The sequence below is a fragment of the Pogoniulus pusillus genome, chromosome 22, assembly GCF_015220805.1.
Source record: "Pogoniulus pusillus isolate bPogPus1 chromosome 22, bPogPus1.pri, whole genome shotgun sequence".
Classification (NCBI taxonomy): Eukaryota; Metazoa; Chordata; class Aves; order Piciformes; family Lybiidae; genus Pogoniulus; species Pogoniulus pusillus.
In genome coordinates, this window is record NC_087285.1 from 14,425,486 (window position 1) to 14,444,583 (window position 19,098).

The window sequence follows — 19,098 nt, forward strand, 5'->3', positions numbered from 1 at the left end:
GACTTCTGACACTTTTCCTGATTACTCCTAGATTCTGGCACCTTAATTTTCCGTTATCACCTGCAAAAAGCCAAGACCCATTTATGCTATCTCATGAAACGTCGCACATCACCTGATAAATAATTCAAGCCATTTGTATCCGTGTACACTGATGCATATGATTTGAAAAATAAAGCAGCAGTGAAGTTACTGCTGCTTGTTTTGCTGTTGCAAATTCTCTTATTGCAGTCAAAATCAAAAATATCTCAAGGTGGAAGCAACATTTTGGCAGTCATCTGGAGTATTATGGGGAATTAGAGCACAATCCAAATTACGTGCTGAAACGTAGCAGTTTAGTATTTGTTTTCAGTGATGAAAAGCATCACTTGGAAGAGGTGAATTACTGTTTACGTTTAACTCCCTTGAATTTGCTGATATTATTAATTTATGGGAAGCTGTTTGTAGGTTATGGCACTGCTTAGAGTTTGGGAGAGTTTTCAGAGTGTTGACGTTTGTGTACTTTTGGGACTGCATTCCGAACTTGAGTCTGACTTATGTTAAATATAGTAGTGGAAGGACATGAGGAAATATGCTTTTGGTTACCTGTGCTGGTACTACTTTGACATAAGAATTACGAGGAGTTGAAACTTTCTGATAGTGTTTTTATAGAAGTCCAGGTGTGATGGTTTGGGTGTTACCTGCCTCCCTCCCCCTACTTTGGAAATGACCCAGACTAGACTCAATTGGGTCTGGAAATTGAATGAAGCTTATTATTTACAGCTTAGCAGAGTATACAAGCAGATATTTACAGTATATACAGTTATATACAGAAACATACAAGGTAAAAGGTAATACAGAAACACAACAGCCCTCCCAGAAAACTGAGTCCCCAGGAGGGGCTCCCAACCGCCCCTTTGCCTTCCCCCTACCCCTCTCAACCTTACCCCAGTCCCAAGAAAAGAATGGAGGTTTGGCCAGGGGGTTAGGAAGCAAAGTGGATTAGCCAAAGAGGCTAGAGAGAGATGCAGCTCAGCCAGTTCTCCAGCAGAAGTAGAAACGAGTGCCTTATCTATGTTTGATTCTTATTTTACATCTCAGCAAGCCAGTGAGGGTGGTAGATATCACCCTTGTTTTCCTTCCACAGCCTATAATCTAGTCCTTCTCACCAGAACATTCTAGCTAGGCTCAAACTAGCACACCAGGTTTTGATAATGCAGATGGGAAACAACTAGATGTTTATACTAAAGTACTGCAGGATTTTGACGTATTCAGCTGAGGAAGAGCAATACCTTGATTTATGCTATCTGTCTAGAATGGAGCCGTTGAGTAATAAGCTAGAGGGTATTAATGTAACCAGCATTGGAGGCCAGGAAATTCCTTCCTCTGCCACCACAGAGCAGTACAAATATTCCAGCGTTTTCTGATCCTGGTCCAGCTTTGAAATCAGTGTTAGGATTCCTGTTAACTTCATTGGAGTATGAGACCTGGAGTGTTTTTTGTGTCCCATCTTGAAATATTTCTCACAGGGCCCTTGCCATGCTGTCCCATCTCCTGAGTCTGCATGGAAAATTAAATGTCTTTAATACTCCTTAGGTAAGATATTCTGTAGGAATCTTTGTGCTACAAATTATGTGGCAGAGGTTTTTAAAACACAAGAAAACATTGAAATATTGCTAATAATTTTCATGCCTAAATCAATGATCTTCAGAAGTATTGCAGACAGCAGAATTGTGCTGAATTCCATGACAGCAGCCTTGCTAATCAGATTAAAACCTTTCTAGGGTTTTCTTGCCTTTTATTTCTATTTTCATCTTTGTTAAATTAATTCCATCCCTTGTTTTAGAAGTGCGTTTAATCTTTTGCCTTGTTTAATATCGTTGTCCACTAAGTGAGTTTTGTTTTGTTTTTCTTTTCTGAATTCTTGCTTTGATAATCTCTGACCGTTCTGGATCATCTTCAAAGCAGCCTTTAATTTGGAGCTGCATTCAGTGAGTAGGATCTGTTCCGTGTTTTGGGAGACCGACAGATAGCTGCCTCCCATCCTAAACTGCTGAAACTACCTGTTTTTTTGTCGCTTTGTTCAAGTTTTTCCTTGATGTCGAACTGTTAGCTCTTTGACTCTTTTGTTAGCCATGTTTTGCATATTCTCTACCATTGTGTTTATCAGGCTAGAAATGGGATGAAAGGAGTAGAAAGAAAAAGCCTAAAGTGCTTTTTCTTTCTGGAGATAAAGAAGAAATGGAAGGTATAAATGGGAACTGTGATGAGTTTTGAGGACAGATAAGGATGAGATGTAGGTGGTAAGGGGAACTAGCTCCTAGGAGAGTCGTACAGAAACACTTTTAAGTAGTGGATAGTCTTTGCATATACCCAAGAGTGACTGTGCAGGAGCCTGAATTTGATTTTTGGATCAATGCCTTAAGATACTTTGAGAAAGAAATGTGAATCTGTATATTCTGTGTCTACTATTTTAATTCAGTGATAGGTAAAATGATGAGAACTATTGATGAGGCAAATGTGAAAATACATCTTACAGGTACATTTATCCATACTTGGCTTAATGTTTGTTGCAGTGCAGATTGGTTAGTTTTTTGATGATGGGTGGTTGTTGACAGTTGGACTTGCAGGTGAGTGAAACAGTCACATGTGTGTCAAGCATGCTTAGAGGTGTGGGCAGTGATATTTACATATAAATCCTATTAACAGGAATCCCAGATCATCAGTCTGATTGGATAGCTATGGCAACAGGACAGGTTCTGTGTTTGGAATGTGAGGATACTTGTGATAGATGGAATTAAATATATAAACCGATTTATGATATATTAATAAGTACCTTGTCATTCACAGTGATGTTACATACAAATCTTCATCATGCTGTTAGTGTTAGTGAATAAATGATGAGGGGGATGGGGATAGCTTTCTGAAGGCATCCTACAGAATGCCTTAATTGCTCTTTTGTCATTTAAAATTATTCTAATTAATAGTATTAGTATCTGGTCCTACATACGATTTTGAGTCTAGATAGAGGAAATGCGGTGCTGATTCTTGCACAGTTTTCTCTTTCTCTTCCCATTTGGTTTGGATATGCAGAAGTGCATAGTACATTTTTTTCACATGTATTACTGGAAAAAAGCAGTGTCTTATGCTGTTTACTGTAAAAAAGAAGAACAGGGCAAAGTTACGCTGCAAAGACTTAAGAGTGTTTGATACTTACTTGCTTGTGTTACTATTTCCTTATTGTTTGGGAGTGAAGTAAGAGGATGCTTTAAAATGGAACAAAGCCCTCATGTTGCATTCCAGGCTGTCTTGTGATCATTCTTTCCACAGACAAAAATAAGTTCCTTTGAACCTATTATTGTACTTAAGGAACTCCGGTTTTAAATCTTGCAGCATGGAAACATCTGTCGGTGCAAATCCAGCTCTTGCAAATCACATGCAGGAGTTGCATTTCAGGTTATCCATTAAAGCATGGGCAGAATACATGGTGTAGGTATGGTAGTATAGGCAGACACCAGCATCTCTTGAGGTGAAATGCTACCAGTAAAGGGTCCAGAAGCACAGTACATATGAAGCATGAAGGCAAATGGGAGATGTGTGAAATTTCATCATCTTTTCCATGTTTTTATAAGTTGTTCTATACGTTCAGTAATAGGTTCAATAAATTACTCTTACCAACACTTGCAAAATAAAGTCTTGTCTAGTGAATTTTAGCACATGACATCCCATTCTCTCCTCCTGTCAGAAAGCACATCATTGGTATGTAATTTGGAATTTACTGAAGTGACCACGTTCAAAGTATTTCTGTGGCTGAGAACCTGATTTGCTCTTTGCTTGCATAATGCTTTTCCTTCTTCCAGCTGCAAACCCTGCATTTATTTAATATTTTTTTACTTTTAAATCTAATATAATAATAATTTAAGTGTTCAAAAGATAAATAATGCCAATTATGCCATATCATAAACTGGAAGATGTACTGAGTGAAAAGACTGGGTTTTTTTAGAACTCTTGTTTGTTGTCCAGAGCTCATATGTTAATATAAAATAAAGCTCAGTGCCACCAGCAGTGGGGTGCCTGCTTTTCTGAAATACATGTGTCATTTCAGTTAACATCCAAACTCCAGCAGAGAGATGTGCTCCATGGTTTGCTCTTGTTTTTTGCTTTTGGTTTCTTATCTGTGACTCTGAGACTCTAAAGAGTTATAGCCAAATACATATGATATTTAAGGGGTCCACTTAAATTGATTTGCAGTAACATCATAGGACCTACAGAAAAATGGACACCTTGGAGACAGAACTGTTTAGGATTTATAGCAAGTTTGTTCAGGAGAAAATGTCTCTGTGTTCTTTTTGCTACTGAAGAAAACTTCAAAGGTAGCTTTGAAGCTTCTGTATCTTTGAAAGGAGGGAGGCTGGACTTGATTTGTCACCTTTCCATAAGTTGTTAAGTAGTTGTTGAAAGGTATGAAAGATCATCTCGAGGTTGAGTCCATGTGGCACTATGTTAGTCTGGCAGATCAGCAGCAGTAAAGGAATAGTAATGTAATGTTGGTGGCTTTTAAAGCTTTCATACGGACCCAGCCATTTTCATAGTTGACAACCCCCCCTCCTCCTTTCAGTTTCCCCCCACCCTGCTGATGCTTGATTAGCATGCTGGAAGCGTGTCAGGACTTCTTGCCTCAGTTGCCCGGTCTGTGAGTTAGCTTGAGCTCCTTCACAAAGGCGGATTTGAACCACTGCTGGCCTGGCCTGGCTGAGTTGGTGGAAGCCCATGAGCTATTCTGCCTTGTGTCTGGATACAGCTACTGCTGGGTTTGTGCAGTGCATGGGAATGAGAGCCATTAGCAGTTGGGCTGGTTTTTCCCCAACATTATTCTTTTCTAAATATAACTGCACAGTCTCTTCAGTGAGGCAGTTTTGCTTTAGAGAGATTAAAGCCCTGAAACCTGCAGCTCATTGTACAAGCCTTGAAAGCAAAGGCTTTCATTTTCACTGTTTTTCAGTATCTCTTCCCCTTTGCTCCCCTCCTGGTCATTCGATGTATGAAGTTGTCAACAGTCAAACTATTAGAATTTATTATTCTGCTATTAGAAGTTGTTATTCTGATAATCAACTTTGTGCTGTACAGTCAAGTTCTACCTTTTTGCTAGGTGAAGCCAATTAATTGAAGATAATTGCAGGTAAAAGAGTGTTTCCATCAAAAGAACCAGCACTAAAAGGCTTTTATAAGGAGATTCTTCTCTTCAGGCTCCTAGAAGAAACCTGTTTGCTTGTTGTGTGTAAGTTGTATTTTGTGACAGTGACCTGGAATTTAAAATGAAAGATGGTATTGTCAGATCTGTACTCAAATGCTATGCAATACCAAAAACTTCATTTTGTTTGTGTTCTTGACAGAAGGAATGGGTAAACACTTGTCTTCAGGCATCTGGCTTACTTGAAATAAGCCTAATACTTACACCTACAATAGTGCTTTTGCTTTTCAACATTTTGTTTGGACACCTTGGACATAAACAAAAGCTGTAGTTCTCATTACAGTTTGTTGTAGTTCTTTAGAAATAAATTAGAAGGAAACAAATGCAGGTTTTGGCAACTTTACCACTTGATTTTGCAGAATCAATATTTCCAAAGGTGTTAATCCTTGATTTTACTGTGCAGCCAAATGTGAAATCCTTGATTTTACTGTGCAGCCAAATGTGGTCTGCTTTTCTAGTTTCATGCTGACCTTGACATAGCTAGAAATGTGACAAATACACACTGTCCAGATGTGTGTATATAGAGGTGTTTAATTTTTATAAGGACATTGTGAAATAAGGCAACGTTGTTTGGCTGGTTTTAATTCTTTGAAGCTCGATATGTTTGAAGTGCACAAAACAGGGAATCTCTCATACTTCTTTTTAGTAGCACATTTTTGAGAAGAGTTTTTTTTAAAACAGGGATCCCATTTGACAGTATCATGAAGAGGTCTCTGAGAGTAAGATGCAAAGTTCTGTCATGGAGTAAATTCACTGTCAGTGTAGGTTTGATAAAATTTCTGATCTGTTTATTCTGTACTGACAAAATTTATCCTGGATTAGGTGTCACATGTCTCTACCACTCTGCCATGCACTAGCTGTTGTGCCACAGATCATATGCTCAGGATAATTTGACAGAAATGAGATTATGTGCTTGAACTGGGCATATGCACATGTCTTAGGTTAGCAATCATGGATATGTAATCTAATTATTTTGTCCTTACTTTTTTAGAACTAAAAATCAAGGAATGCATAAAAGCTAGTACTTCTTTCCTGCCATGGAGCACTTCATAACACTATCTACTTTCCTACTGAAAACATCGTCCAAGACTTAAGTTGTAAGAGTCTTTTAGATAGAAAGAAATGATTTTTATATCCCTAATTTTAAATAGAAAGAAATTATTTTTATGTCCCTAATTTGAGAAAATCTATATACCTCTCTGAAAATAGCCACTTTGCTCTGGGAATTTCTCCTTCATACACAGAGATAATTTAGCCAAAAGTAAGTTAAATGTAGATGGTTTTCAGAATTTTATTTTTTTTCCTGCTTTTGACTTAGTTAAGGATAAGATTAAATGCTTCATTGGTGAAAGAGAGCTTGAGATGACCTTATAGAATGTGCTCCGTGCATTACATATGAAATGCACTGTGAAACATGAAGTGATGATAACATCAAACTCCTGAGTTATAATCAACCCTATCTGCCCTCAGGGAGTAGTAGGTGGAAAGGGAATAAAATAGTGTTTAGTGGGCTTGTGCACAGCCTTGCTACTCTTGTTCCAATTGCAAAATACAGTTCAGTGTAGAATTATCTAGAAATAAAGCTTTGCTGTTAGAATGGCAAAACCAGGTTGTACTTCATTTTTTAAAAAAAAATAATTTAAATATAAAACTCATGACAGCATAACTGTTTTCTAGACTAGATTCAAGAACATCTACCTCTCATTTAGGACTAATGCTGTGAAATTTCAGTACTTCTCTTCCTCTAAAAGTTAAGTCCCAAAAGAAATGGAAAATAGAACGGCACCAATTTACCTCCCTGTCTTCTATTGAGGGGAAGAAAATGACTACCAGAGTAAACTGTTTTAGTGAAAGCTTCAAACTCTGGGTTGGTGGAGGGATCATATTTGCCTTCCAACATAAGAAACTGGCCACCTGTGACCATTTACAGTTAAAAGATTTTTAATAACATGAGAAGACTTCAATATAGTCTTAGAGAAAACCTCATTATTTCCCTTTAAAAAGAAAATCTGGACACTTACACTTATTTCTATGTATTTAGTGGTTAATAAATAGTTGAGGATGGTTATAGGAGCTTCGTTCTCCCCTCTGCTCTTCATTGCTATCATCTGCAAGAGTTCTAGCCTGTTTCCCCAGTACTGGCTCCCTTGTTTGTACTGCAGCTTCATGTTTGTCACTTTCTGCCCCTACAAATTGGCAGTTAAAATCACTATTTCATTCACAAAATTTATGGAATTAGGATCAGTTCAGCAAAACCTTGTTCAGCTTGAACGTTTTTCCCTGAACTTGTGGCTGGTGTAGAATGTGGAAGAGTATATGCAATTTAGTAGAAGTTTCCATGCTTTCCTGGAGTTGGATGGCAGGAAGCCCTCTCAGTGGCAGAGCTAATGCCTGATGGAAAGGCATGATTGGGTCGTACTCATTCTCATAATCGAATTAAGTGAGAAGTCGACATGAATATTTATCCTTTTTAAATCTCAAAAATGCTTCTCTTGTAACTTCAGTGGATAATGTGCATAGAAACTTGACTTGGAATTGACTGATGAAGCTAGTCTGGTTTGATCTTTAAGAGGGAAGAAATGAGGGCAGTGTAGCAGTGACTAATGTAAAGGATTGTGGTGTGTTAGTGTGCCAAGGTAAAAAACAGAGTCCCTGCCTCGAGGAGATCTTGGACTAGAGATAAGAATTGGGTACAGAACTGGACAGGTATTATATCAACCTAGCCTTAAAACAACTACAGCAAGGTAGTGAGAATTACAGCCGTACAGCAAGGTACGGCTGTAATTCAGCTTCAAGCATTCAGCTTCCCTGCTCATTGGAGGATTTTACAATATTGCCTACAGATGCTTGTGTAATTCTCCTAGTTGTACCATGGCCTTTAAAGCTGGCCTGACATTTACAGCTGATATGGATCTTGTTTGCTGGTCCTTTTGCTTTAAACAGTCTGCCCTTGAACTCACATTTTAATGTAAATTTTCCGCATTTAATGGCCCAAAGTGCACCTGAAATTGCTGCCATCCTTCAGACTGAGAAGCAGCGAGAGCCATTAAAGAGTTTTAGGTCCTCAGCCTGGGCACACTTTTTGCAGGACAAGCTTATAGTAAGTTTGGGTGATGTAGAGATGCTGCATACATTTTTCATGCGCCTTCAGCAGAATACCTTTGTGTCTGGGAGCTGTGTGCTTGAAACAGATTTACATGTGTGATTATATACAGCACACTGACATTCTTTATTATACTTCCTATAGAGAGAAGAAGGCTCAAACCATTTCGTTGCAGGTACTTTAGAGAACAAGGATATGATTAAAAAAATAATCAAAAGGAAAACAGAAAAGAAAGGTGGGCAGGAGCCTGTTAAGTGTCTCAAATGAAGAGAAGACACAAACGTTGGGGTTTGTTTCATACTTCTTAAGTTCCTTGCAGCAGATTTTTGCAAAAGATTTTTGGCTTTCTGCATGGCTTCATTGCCTGCATAAAACAAAGAGTGTTGCAGGGAGTTGAAGCAGCTCCTAAGAGCATTTTAAATTTCAGACTGTTTTTATTGGGAAAATCTCTCTGCATAGATTATTAAGTTGCATAAATGCTTTATATTTTTTAAGTTTTGTAACATAACTCTTGCTTAAATATCTCGTGAGGTTAGCAAATCTGTCCTAGGCCCTTTGGGCAATTATCTGAAATCCTGAAGAAATGGGAAGAGGGGAATCCAACCCAACACTGTAGTGGTCTCATTTCTCAGCAGGAAATAGGCAAATGTCTTGAGAGTTAGAATTAAATCTTTTTCTCTGGCTGGTAACAGTTACTTTAAAGCTTCATTTGTGTTGCAGCTTAACTAGGGTACTCATGAAGCAAAGATTTCTCTTAAGATGAAATTATGAAAGCCAGGGACAGAATTGGTAAATCACAGTTAGCTGTCCTGGCCTGCCAAAAGAACATTCTTTAGTTTCAATGTTGTGAGTTACATTGTGTGAAATTAATGGCGTGTGATGAGCTCTGAATTCAGTGAGCAGGGAAAGTTTGTATCTGTGTGCACTGGGGTGGTTTATAAAATGTGGCTCCTGAGAAATGGTTTGGAATGTCAATGTTGGTGTGTTGTGGTTTAGGTGAAGGAAATGTAGAAAATAAGAAGCAAATCAAGAAGTAAAAAGGAAGAATCTTAGTATTTGGTTCTCAAAATCTCTTCAGTAGTACTTGGCACTGGAAATAACTTACTAGCTGGTGGCTAAGCTTTTTTTGACTTGTTTTTGTCCTCTGTACTGGTAATGGAGAAAAAGCCAATTGCTTTGTGTGACACAGGTGGTGAAGCAGTGAGGAGTCTGCTGACCTAAATTGTGGTCACAGATCCGTGGTGGGAATCATGTCTGTGCTGTGTGCTTTGGTGCCAAGAATGGGTGTACCAAGCGAAGGAGTTTGTGTGGTTTTGTTAGCAATTTAGAAACCACAAGCAAGGTTTCTATGGCTTTATAGGCAGAGCTGGCTTCCAAAGTGCTCAGTGATTTCTAAAATAGGCAAAGGCTTCTGAGCTTTGTCACAAATGCAGTAAGATTGCTGATTGCTTTCCATGAAGGACAAATTCCTTAAAACCTTTTGCTCTGAGGACTATATGAGCATCTTGGGTTTCTAAATACAGAATGACAGTGGAAAAATGATACTTGTGAAGACCCTCAGCCTTTAAGATTTACCCATAAAGACAGTACCTGTGTGAACACTAGAGGTTGAGCTCCAAGCCAAAGGAGTCTGGGGCTTTGTTATTTTGTATTCCTGTTGTTAATTGTGAGTACCTCTATCAACAACAGATCAGAGAAGTAAAGTGATGGTACAGATGTTAAATAATCATGAAGTAAATTGGATTGATATGATTTTTATTTTGGAAGAGGAAATTGCTCCTGTTTTGTTGTGGTTTGCAAATATTGGAATAGCTTAAATGAATTGTCAGCCTCGACTTTGAACGAGGAAGCAAAATAGAATGCATGATGTGCTCAGAGTTTCTCACAGGACTTGCCAGGAGAAACCAGGTTTTGAAAACAGTTGGCCTGCTTTCAGATGCAGGTTTTAAAGAGATTAGAAGAGAAAGAATGTGCAAGTTGGATTGGAAAGTTTGGCCATATACTGACAACGGGTCATAAAAGCCAGCACAGAAAAATGCTGTCATTTTTTTTAAGTGGTAGAATTGATTTGCTTTGGAAATGAAAAGTAGGAAGCAGTGGGTAACTGTCAAATAATTACAGTGAAATGTATCAAGTTAGTGTGAGAGAATCTGTATCCTGCAGTACACAGACTGTAGGAGGTCTGAAAGGCAATTTCAGTGGCCCTGACATTTTCTCCTTGACAAGAAGCTTTTTCCAGGTGGTTATTTACCAGGAACAGTTTAAGGATTTTGCAAAGCTTTTATAGCAACCTAATTCCAAAACTGTAATCAATACAATAGTCCTCCACTTTCTTTGTGTTAGGGCTTTTCCTGCATTTGAGATGAAGCCTGGTGCTTGGACTGGGCAAGGTGGAGAGCATGGTGTGTTGAATGTGTCAGGAGACCTGGTGGTTAAGGAGAGATCCATTTACTTGTAGATCACAGGATACACACACCCAGCAAAGGATTATGAAATGAATTTGAAAATGAATGTGCAAATTAAGAACTAAAATTGTTTTCCAAAAGTCTCTTTTAGTATCCATACTTTGTCAGCCTCCTATCAATGCTTCATCAATAAATGACAGAGGTGGTGCAAGGAAGGTGTGGTATTGTGGGCGGTGGGGGAGGTCAGCTTGTGAACAACATTTTAAATGACCTGAAGTACAAAAAGAAGGGTTTGAGAGTCACTGAGTTAGCATAAAGGCGATAAAACAAGGTCTTTTGGTCCTTATAACAATGATTGAAAGGCTGTTTTCTTTCTCATTTAACATGCAGCAAGGACATATGGGAGAAGGCGAGGTAACAATATTCCTATTTAATTTTCTAATGTTGACAATGTCTCATGGGAGAAATAGCATTAAGTTGTTACTAGAGGGGAAACTCCGACAATTAAGATTATAAAGGGTCAGTTTCACATAAGTTTACATAGTCTGCATGCCATAAATAAACATTTTAACTGAATTAGGTAGTACTCCACAGTAGTCCTGCTGAGTCTGAAGTGATCACAGTCCTTCTCAGTGGCCATCATCTGTGTGATTTGTTACACTGGAGGGCTATATCTATTGCTGTGTTTGTGTGTATGTTATGAATGCCAATGCTGGAGAAGGGTTTGCTTTTTGATGTCCTTTTTGGGATGCTGATGGTTTTCTTGATAAAGGATAGATTTACAGTGAGTGTATGTCCTGGGCTGCAAGATTAAAGAACCACATCCTGCAAGCATGCATCTTACAGCAGTGAAAATGCTGAGTAACCTGAAAAAGGTTTTTAGGTGTAGAGAATTGTTCCATCCAACAAATCCTGCAGGATTTGGGTCTTAAGTGGTGAAACAAATTGCATCAGTTCATTAGGGGAAAACAAAACAACATTTAGGTCTATGCTACAATATCTTTATCATAGTAGGAAGCAGTTTTGCCTAGCTATGAAAATAGGTCTGATGATTGCTCATTTGTATTTTAATGAGAGTTATACAAAGATTCTTGAACTTTCAGATAAAGCAAACTGACCAAGCCTTCCAGTTTTAGTCATATAAATTCTATGGAGTGTGGATTTTATTGTATTTTTTTTCCTTAAGCTTCTTAGCTGCTTGATTTTTGCATGGAAAATACCTAGATATTTCAGCTGGTCAGGTTTTCTGTTTTCAAGATGTTTTCTTGTTTAAAAATCAGTTTATTTCAAAGGAAGGAAACATGAGCAGGATAAATGAACTTTATCAATACATTACTGTGGTGGATTGTAATGAATTCTGAAAATGCAGACATAGTATATTCCATCTTAGGCAAAAGGAAATGCATCTACAACTTGTAGCATACTTCCTTTATTTGCTTATTTTTCCTATGTCTACTTATTTGTCCCTAAAATGGTCTTTAAATGAGTAGAAGTCTATGCAGTTCGTTGTCAAGATATCAAATGCTATAACTAAAGGGTTGCTTAATGGAAGAGATCAGTTTGTGTGTTCTGTTTCTCAAATTACACAGTTGCATTTATAAATCAAAATCATATTTAAAAGTAATAAATATTATTAAGGAAATAGCTGGTAAAGATTATCATAAAAGAATATTGGGCTGTGAGGAGAAGCATGCTTACAACATTTTCTCTCTCTGTTGTAACATCTGAGCAAACTAGAAGTGACAGAGGATTGCCTAGTTTTCAAACTGCATTTGCAGTAAGTTACAGTGAGTCTTCCTGGTTTTACCAGGGTATTTTTTGTGGGTGGTTTCTGGTATATTTGGATATCAGTTAATTTCCATGTGTAATATGTTTAGCTGGTAGAATTTTTGTTTTCCCATCTTCACCGTGCAATTGTAGCTACTCACTGTAAAAAGCTGTTCACTGGAAAGTGAAATACATATGTGGCTTAGGTCTTAGTGATATCTGGCATTGGGAAAGTCCTGGGGGGGGTGGGGAAGTTTATATTCTGTTCTGGTTTTGTGCCTTTTCAGGAGAAATCTAATTGGAAACACAAAGTAGTATGGAAAGTGGTCAACCTGAACCAACCTGAACGTCCATTAGAAGCTTCAAATTTTCATTAGTTGTAGTACAGTTACAAAGAAGCTGGCATAATACTCTCTGCATTTGAGTTACTGAGTGATATTGAAATCTATGTGTCACTTGAAATTGAGAATAAAACTGCTCATTAAAAGGAAGATTGGAAACTGTTCTGCTGCCAGTGCAGCAACGATGCTGCAGTATTTAATCCATGTATGCTTTGTTCTGTTAGTATGGCTTTTTCCCTTTTTTAACCCCTCCTCAGGTCAGTCTTCACTGTTTCCAATGGAGGACGGGTTCTTGGATGATGGACGTGGGGATCAGACTCTTCACAGTGGTTTAGGATCACCTCACTGCTTCTCCCATCAGAATGGAGAACGAGTGGAGCGGTATTCCCGTAAGGTCTTTGTTGGCGGACTGCCACCAGATATTGATGAAGGTACACCCAGAAAATCTCCTTCTGTCATACTGTGATGTGAAGCTCTTTGTCTGTTAGCTAATAATTGACTGGGTTTTTTCTTCCACCAGGGAAAGGTGTCCATATGTAAATGGCCCTTTGTGTATTACCACTCTCAGTCCATGGCAAGTGTGATAATTCAAGCTAGTTTAGGCTGTAGCATTTTCAGCCATTGAAGAACAAAATCATGTATGTCTCCATGTTTTACTGACTACTGCAGTATAAAAATTATAAAAGAAGGGTAGTGGTGCAAAAATGAACAGGAAAATATCACATGTTGAGACTCCTAAATACTTGCAATAGTTTCATAGGCACCATAAGGCAGTAATAGGAAAAGTATTGCTGGTAGTTTTATGAAGTGTGTATAATACAGTAAATCAGCTGCCTATATGTAGTTCTCAGAGTTTGTCTTTGGCCCTGATTATGTCCTTTGGTAGCTTCTGACATGTGCATGGTGAGAACTCAGACAGGAGTGAATCTGTGCTAGTTGCATACAATGAGGAGCTGGGAATTTGTGGTGGGTCCATCATGAGGAATGCTGCAGTTACCTCGAAGTGGGGAAGTCATCCACAATTGTGAAACTTCACTCCTCCAGAGTTTTGTATTCTGTATGTGAGTGTGCTGGGGCAGTGGTTAGCATAACTACAGCAACAGTAAGTCTGGAGAGTACTTTTTTCTTAATCACAGAATCGTTTTAATAACCACTTTTTTTCTGTCAAGGAGAGTGATTCTGATGCACTGCAGTGTGTGCTACTGTGAAGTGACAAACTGATGTCCATGTCAAACATAAGAACTACTGTATTATTAAAAGGTCAAGCATACCACGGTGTTTACAAGAGGAAAAATGATCTTCAACTTCTGTTTCATTGTTGGAGCTTTGTTTATTTTTTAACTTTGTTGACATTGTGGTTTTAGAATAACATAACCAGAATGCAGCTGAGCAGTGTGTGTGCTCCAGTGATGTGAAGTTTGGGGGGTTTTGTTTCAGTGTTTTAGTGAAAAGTTCATATCCAGAGAACTTTAGAAGTGGTTCAAATGTGTTTGTTGAGAAGAAAAAGGAGTAATCAGTTGCAAGAACAGAATTGCAGCTAGAAGACTTCTATGGGACTGGCATATACCAGTAATTTGAGGTTGAAAGCAGAACTGAGGTGGATGCAAGAATTGCTTCTTGATGTAACAGTATGTTCTTGCCATCTCTCCTATGAAATTGTGTAACTGTGCCCTGCAAGTTTGCTCTGTTATTTTGAGGTTAAGCTCAGAGAGTGTTTGCACACATGGCACTGTTGTGTGGTATGAACAGGCATGGCTGGGTCTTGTAATAATCCCTTCCATTTCTTTCCCAGTCTTACTGAAGTTACAGGGCATATTGGCAAGGTTGATTGCTTAGTAGCAAGTTGGCAAATTGTCCCTAAACTCTTTGTGGGAGGATAGCTGAAGCTGGATAATGATGGCTGTATAGATGTAGTGACTCCATTTCTGTGAATTACTGAGTTATGCGTTTCTATTGCTAATCACTAGTGGAAAGAAGAGCTTGATCTTTGATCTTTCTTGTTTTGTAATGTGTGTTCTGACTTGTAATGAAGATTCCGCATCAGCTAGTAAGCTTTGCTATAAGCTGCTGAACCTTTAGAGTCACAGAATGGTTATTTACAGGATAAAGCTGCCTGAAATCAGTGTTCTTCAATTCAATTTCATTCAATTTGTTGAGGTTTCAGTTTGTGCCTTTCCCCTTCTTGCTTTACAGATGAGATCACTGCTAGTTTTCGTCGCTTTGGACCTTTGATTGTAGACTGGCCTCACAAGGCAGAGAGCAAATCTTACTTTCCTCCTAAAGGTAAATACCTGTGTCCTAATAACACAGGAGCAGTTTAGATGAATTTTTTTCTAGATAAGACTCCCCCATTTTAGACAAGATTTCTGTGACAGTGACCTAGTGTTCAGGGGTTAAAAAGCTGAATCCTTGGGATTGTTATAAACCGGTGGAAGGTAGACTGTGACTTTGTGATTGTTCTGCACTAAAAAAAAAAATCTTCCTTCCTGTTTTTAGTTTATATATTTTTTTCTCCCTCTGCTGTTCCTAATTTTTGTCATAATAGTCAAGACTAGTCCTCTTTGAAGGGAATAAATGCCCTCCACAGAAGCTGGGAATGATTTATGCCTTATATTAACAGCCCTCCTGGCAGGTTTGTCACTACAGCTGTGGCTTTTATTCAGTTCATACTGCTTGCTTAGCCTTTCAGAGGAAAGGGAGAGAGAGTGTGCTGATCAGCAAGCTCCCTGCTTTCCTTTGTGCCTTTGCAGTGAACTTGCTGGGTTGGAAACGTGTGAGAGCATCTCAAAGTTTATCCGTTACTGTGTGTTAGCACATGGAGCCAAGAATACTTCTGGGTTAAAGAATTATTCTATAGGCAAATAGACCAAAGAAGTTGTGTTTATTTTCTCTTTTGTAGGATATGCATTTTTGCTGTTTCAAGATGAAAGCTCTGTGCAGGCACTGATTGATGCATGTATTGAAGAAGATGGAAAGCTCTATCTGTGTGTTTCCAGCCCCACTATCAAAGACAAACCGGTAGGTGGAATTGTCAGGGCCTGCACAATTCCTGAATGATAACCTGGACTTGTTCTCTTCAGATGCCTTTTCCCCTTTTTTTCTGAATGCTAATAATTAAATTTCTTAAAGACGTCAAAACAAGCTCTCAAGCACCAACTTACTTATTTTTAGACTAGACATGGTGAATTTTTTTTAGTCTAGTTACAGTTAGTATCTTTGTTAGAAAAAGGGTTGCTAAATTTCACCATTGCTGATACAATAAATACACTTCCAGACTACTATTGCATGCTTTCTATTGATTGAAGAGTAGAGTTCATATTGTCTGACTGATGCTTGTAACATGTTTTGACAAAGACAAATTAAATCTGAAACAGAATAATAGAATGGCTTAGGTTGGAAGTGACCTTAGAGATCATCTACTCCAACCTCCCAACCATGGGCAGGGCTGTCTCTCGACTAGACTCAGCTGCATAGGGCCTCATCCAGCCTTCAACACCCTCAGGAAGGAGACATCCACAACTTCCCTGGACAGTCTATTCCAGAGTCTCACCATCCTCATCCTAAAGAACATCTTGCTAAGATCCAGTCTGACTCTACTCTCTGTCACCTTAAAACCATTCCCCCTTGTCCTGTCTCTAGATACCCTTATGAAATGTCTCTCTCCAGCCTTCCTGTAAGATCCCTTCAAGTACTGGAAGGCAGCTCTAAGATCCCCCTCAAGTCTTCTCTTCTCTAGGCTGAACAACCCCAGGGTCCTCAGTCTATCCTCACAGCAGAGATGTATGTGACATTGAATACTGAATTGTTGATACAGATGGGTTTGGGGCTGATGCAAGTCTCTTAGTAGTTGGAGAGACTTCTGCTCTATTCCTGTACTTCTCTCTCATTTGGCCAGCTGTGGGCAAATAGAAGGCAGGCAGTTTTGCATGGTAAATAAACGCAATTTGGTGCACTGGAGTCTGTCACACTGAGATAACGCTAGTCTGGTGCTCACACTTGGCTAGAACAACACAAATAGTGTAGATATGTATGCACCAGAGTGGGTCAGACAGCACAGCTCAGGCATGATTAAGTAAATGTCTAAGTAGAGGGTGAGTTTTTACCCTGAAATTTGGGTAACAAGGAAGTGATGAAATTTAGCATGGTCAAGTGGTCTGTCTGAACAGAGCTCATTATTTCGTTTCGAGAAATAGTTGCTGAACAACTAGAAAATTAGTTTAGGAAGTACAGCTGTTGAAGAGGTTTTCTTCTTTATATTCTCTATAGGATACTGTTTAAATTTCTATTACTGAGATCCTTTGAATTGTGAATTGTTAAAAAACACAGGGTTTTTTGTCCATAGGTTCAGATCCGGCCTTGGAACCTTAGTGATAGTGATTTTGTTATGGATGGTTCACAGCCTCTTGACCCACGAAAAACCATTTTTGTTGGTGGTGTTCCTCGGCCTTTACGAGCAGGTACACTGTGTGTTCTGCAGCACTGGGCATGGTGAATGTGCTGTCTGGTTTGGGGAGCCAGGGGGGAAACAAGTTACTTCAGCAAGGAAAGTATAAAGTGTTCTTAACACTCGTAGTTGGGGGGGGTGAATACAAATGGGCCGTTAGAGTTGATGCTCGCAGAGAAAATTACCAAGTGTACATGGCTGTTTAATTTTCCTTCCTGCTGCAGTGGAACTTGCAATGATAATGGATCGGCTGTACGGAGGGGTGTGCTATGCTGGAATTGACACAGACCCCGAGCTGAAGTACCCAAAAGGAGCTGGGCGGGTTGCATTTTCTAATCAACAGAGTTACATAGCTGCTATCAGTGCTCGCTTTGTTCAGCTGCAGCATGGAGAGATAGATAAACGGGTAAGGTCTTCAAGCGTGTTCTATTTTTGTTCAGTGCTTTCTCTAGAAATGCTGTTCCATGTAAATGTGTGTCATTGTGAAGACTGTAAATGTTATATCAGATTAGTTGCATATTTAGGGCTAGATTGTGCCACTTAGATACAACACAGAATAAAAATGAAGGAGTGGTACAGAACTGTTGCTTCTGGAACGTGGGAGGCAACTGTGAAGCAGATTTTCTCAAATTGCTTTGCATAATGGGAAGCATGTCAGCTGCCTTGCCCTTTTATAAGGATATTGCACTCTCACTGCAAGTATTTGCACTTGTAGTGTTTGTACAATCTCAGGGAGTAAGGTGTGTGCCAAGGATGCAGCCATTCTTACTCCTGCCTCTTTTGAGAGAGCGGGCAGAATTTGGCCCTAGTGTTACACATTGTGTGCTGGGTGTTCCCAAAGAGCATGGCAGTAATGCATTGTGAGCTTGTTAGCATGTATTAACAGCCTCACAGTCAGCCTCCACAGCTTATGGAAAGGCTGTGTCCACTTTTTATTCCTTTATTATTATCAGTAAAAGGAATATGCCAGATGGATCTGCAGTTCACTTGCTTTCTGCCCTCTTCTACGTAAAATGTGACTTTCCCATTACAGTGATCTTCAGGCCACAGTCTTGAGAAACTCAGATCCTTACATCTACTCTTCCAATTCATGCTTCGTCTCTGAATTTTTCTTACATGACAGTCATTACTGCTCTGAATTCCATGGTTACAACAGAGGAAAGTCCCCAAACTTAGCCAATTATCATTTCACTTCTGCTTTGGCTGTAGAACTCGGGTAGAAGAATTGTAAAAACAGTTTGACTATGGGCCTGCAAATCTGAATGTCTTTGTTCTAATTTTGGCTCTCAAATATATAGAGCTTTGTCCAAATAATTTGGGCTGCCCTTGTGCAACTTCTGCTTGCATAAGCAGACACTTGGGTGATTAGGTCCATTGAAGCTGGTGGGACTACAAATTTGAGTAAGTACTTCTGAGCTCTAGCAAAGATTTTGCAATCTATTTCCCTTCCCTTCTCCCACTCCTTATTTCCCCATTTTGTGTATAGTTCAGAAGATAAGAAGGGAGTTAAGTGCTCAGGGGGTTCATTATTAGAGGGCTTGAGGCATGTGAGAGAGATAAAAGCACAACAGTGGCAAGACTACTCTTTATTGAAAAGGTACTATTTATTAATACTTATAATAAAGCATTTCTGTAAAAATAAAACCAAAAATAGTAACAGCAATGGATTTCCTGTAGAATTTGGCAAGGAGGTGCTGCTAAAGGGTGTGTCCCTCAAAGAGAGAATGCAAATTAACTGCTCTGTGGCCTGCAGCACTCATGACTGCAGAGCTTCAGATGAGTGCTGCCACCCTAAGCGTGTCAGTTGAAGT

At 39.0% G+C, this 19,098-nt stretch overlaps 1 protein-coding gene across 2 annotated transcripts in view; it reads left to right on the plus strand.

Moving 5' to 3' along the window:
* CPEB4 (cytoplasmic polyadenylation element binding protein 4) overlaps positions 1 to 19,098 on the plus strand; it is a 43,443-nt gene that overhangs the window by 17,902 nt on the left and 6,443 nt on the right. Inside the window, exons 3-8 of one of the 2 annotated variants that reach the window (XM_064161842.1) lie at positions 11,126 to 11,149; positions 13,101 to 13,274; positions 15,037 to 15,126; positions 15,743 to 15,861; positions 17,186 to 17,300; positions 17,512 to 17,693. In XM_064161842.1, coding sequence (XP_064017912.1) covers positions 11,126 to 11,149; positions 13,101 to 13,274; positions 15,037 to 15,126; positions 15,743 to 15,861; positions 17,186 to 17,300; positions 17,512 to 17,693 — 704 coding nt within the window. The remainder of the gene's footprint in view (positions 1 to 11,125; positions 11,150 to 13,100; positions 13,275 to 15,036; positions 15,127 to 15,742; positions 15,862 to 17,185; positions 17,301 to 17,511; positions 17,694 to 19,098) is intronic. The other variant, XM_064161843.1, reaches the window with a different exon arrangement.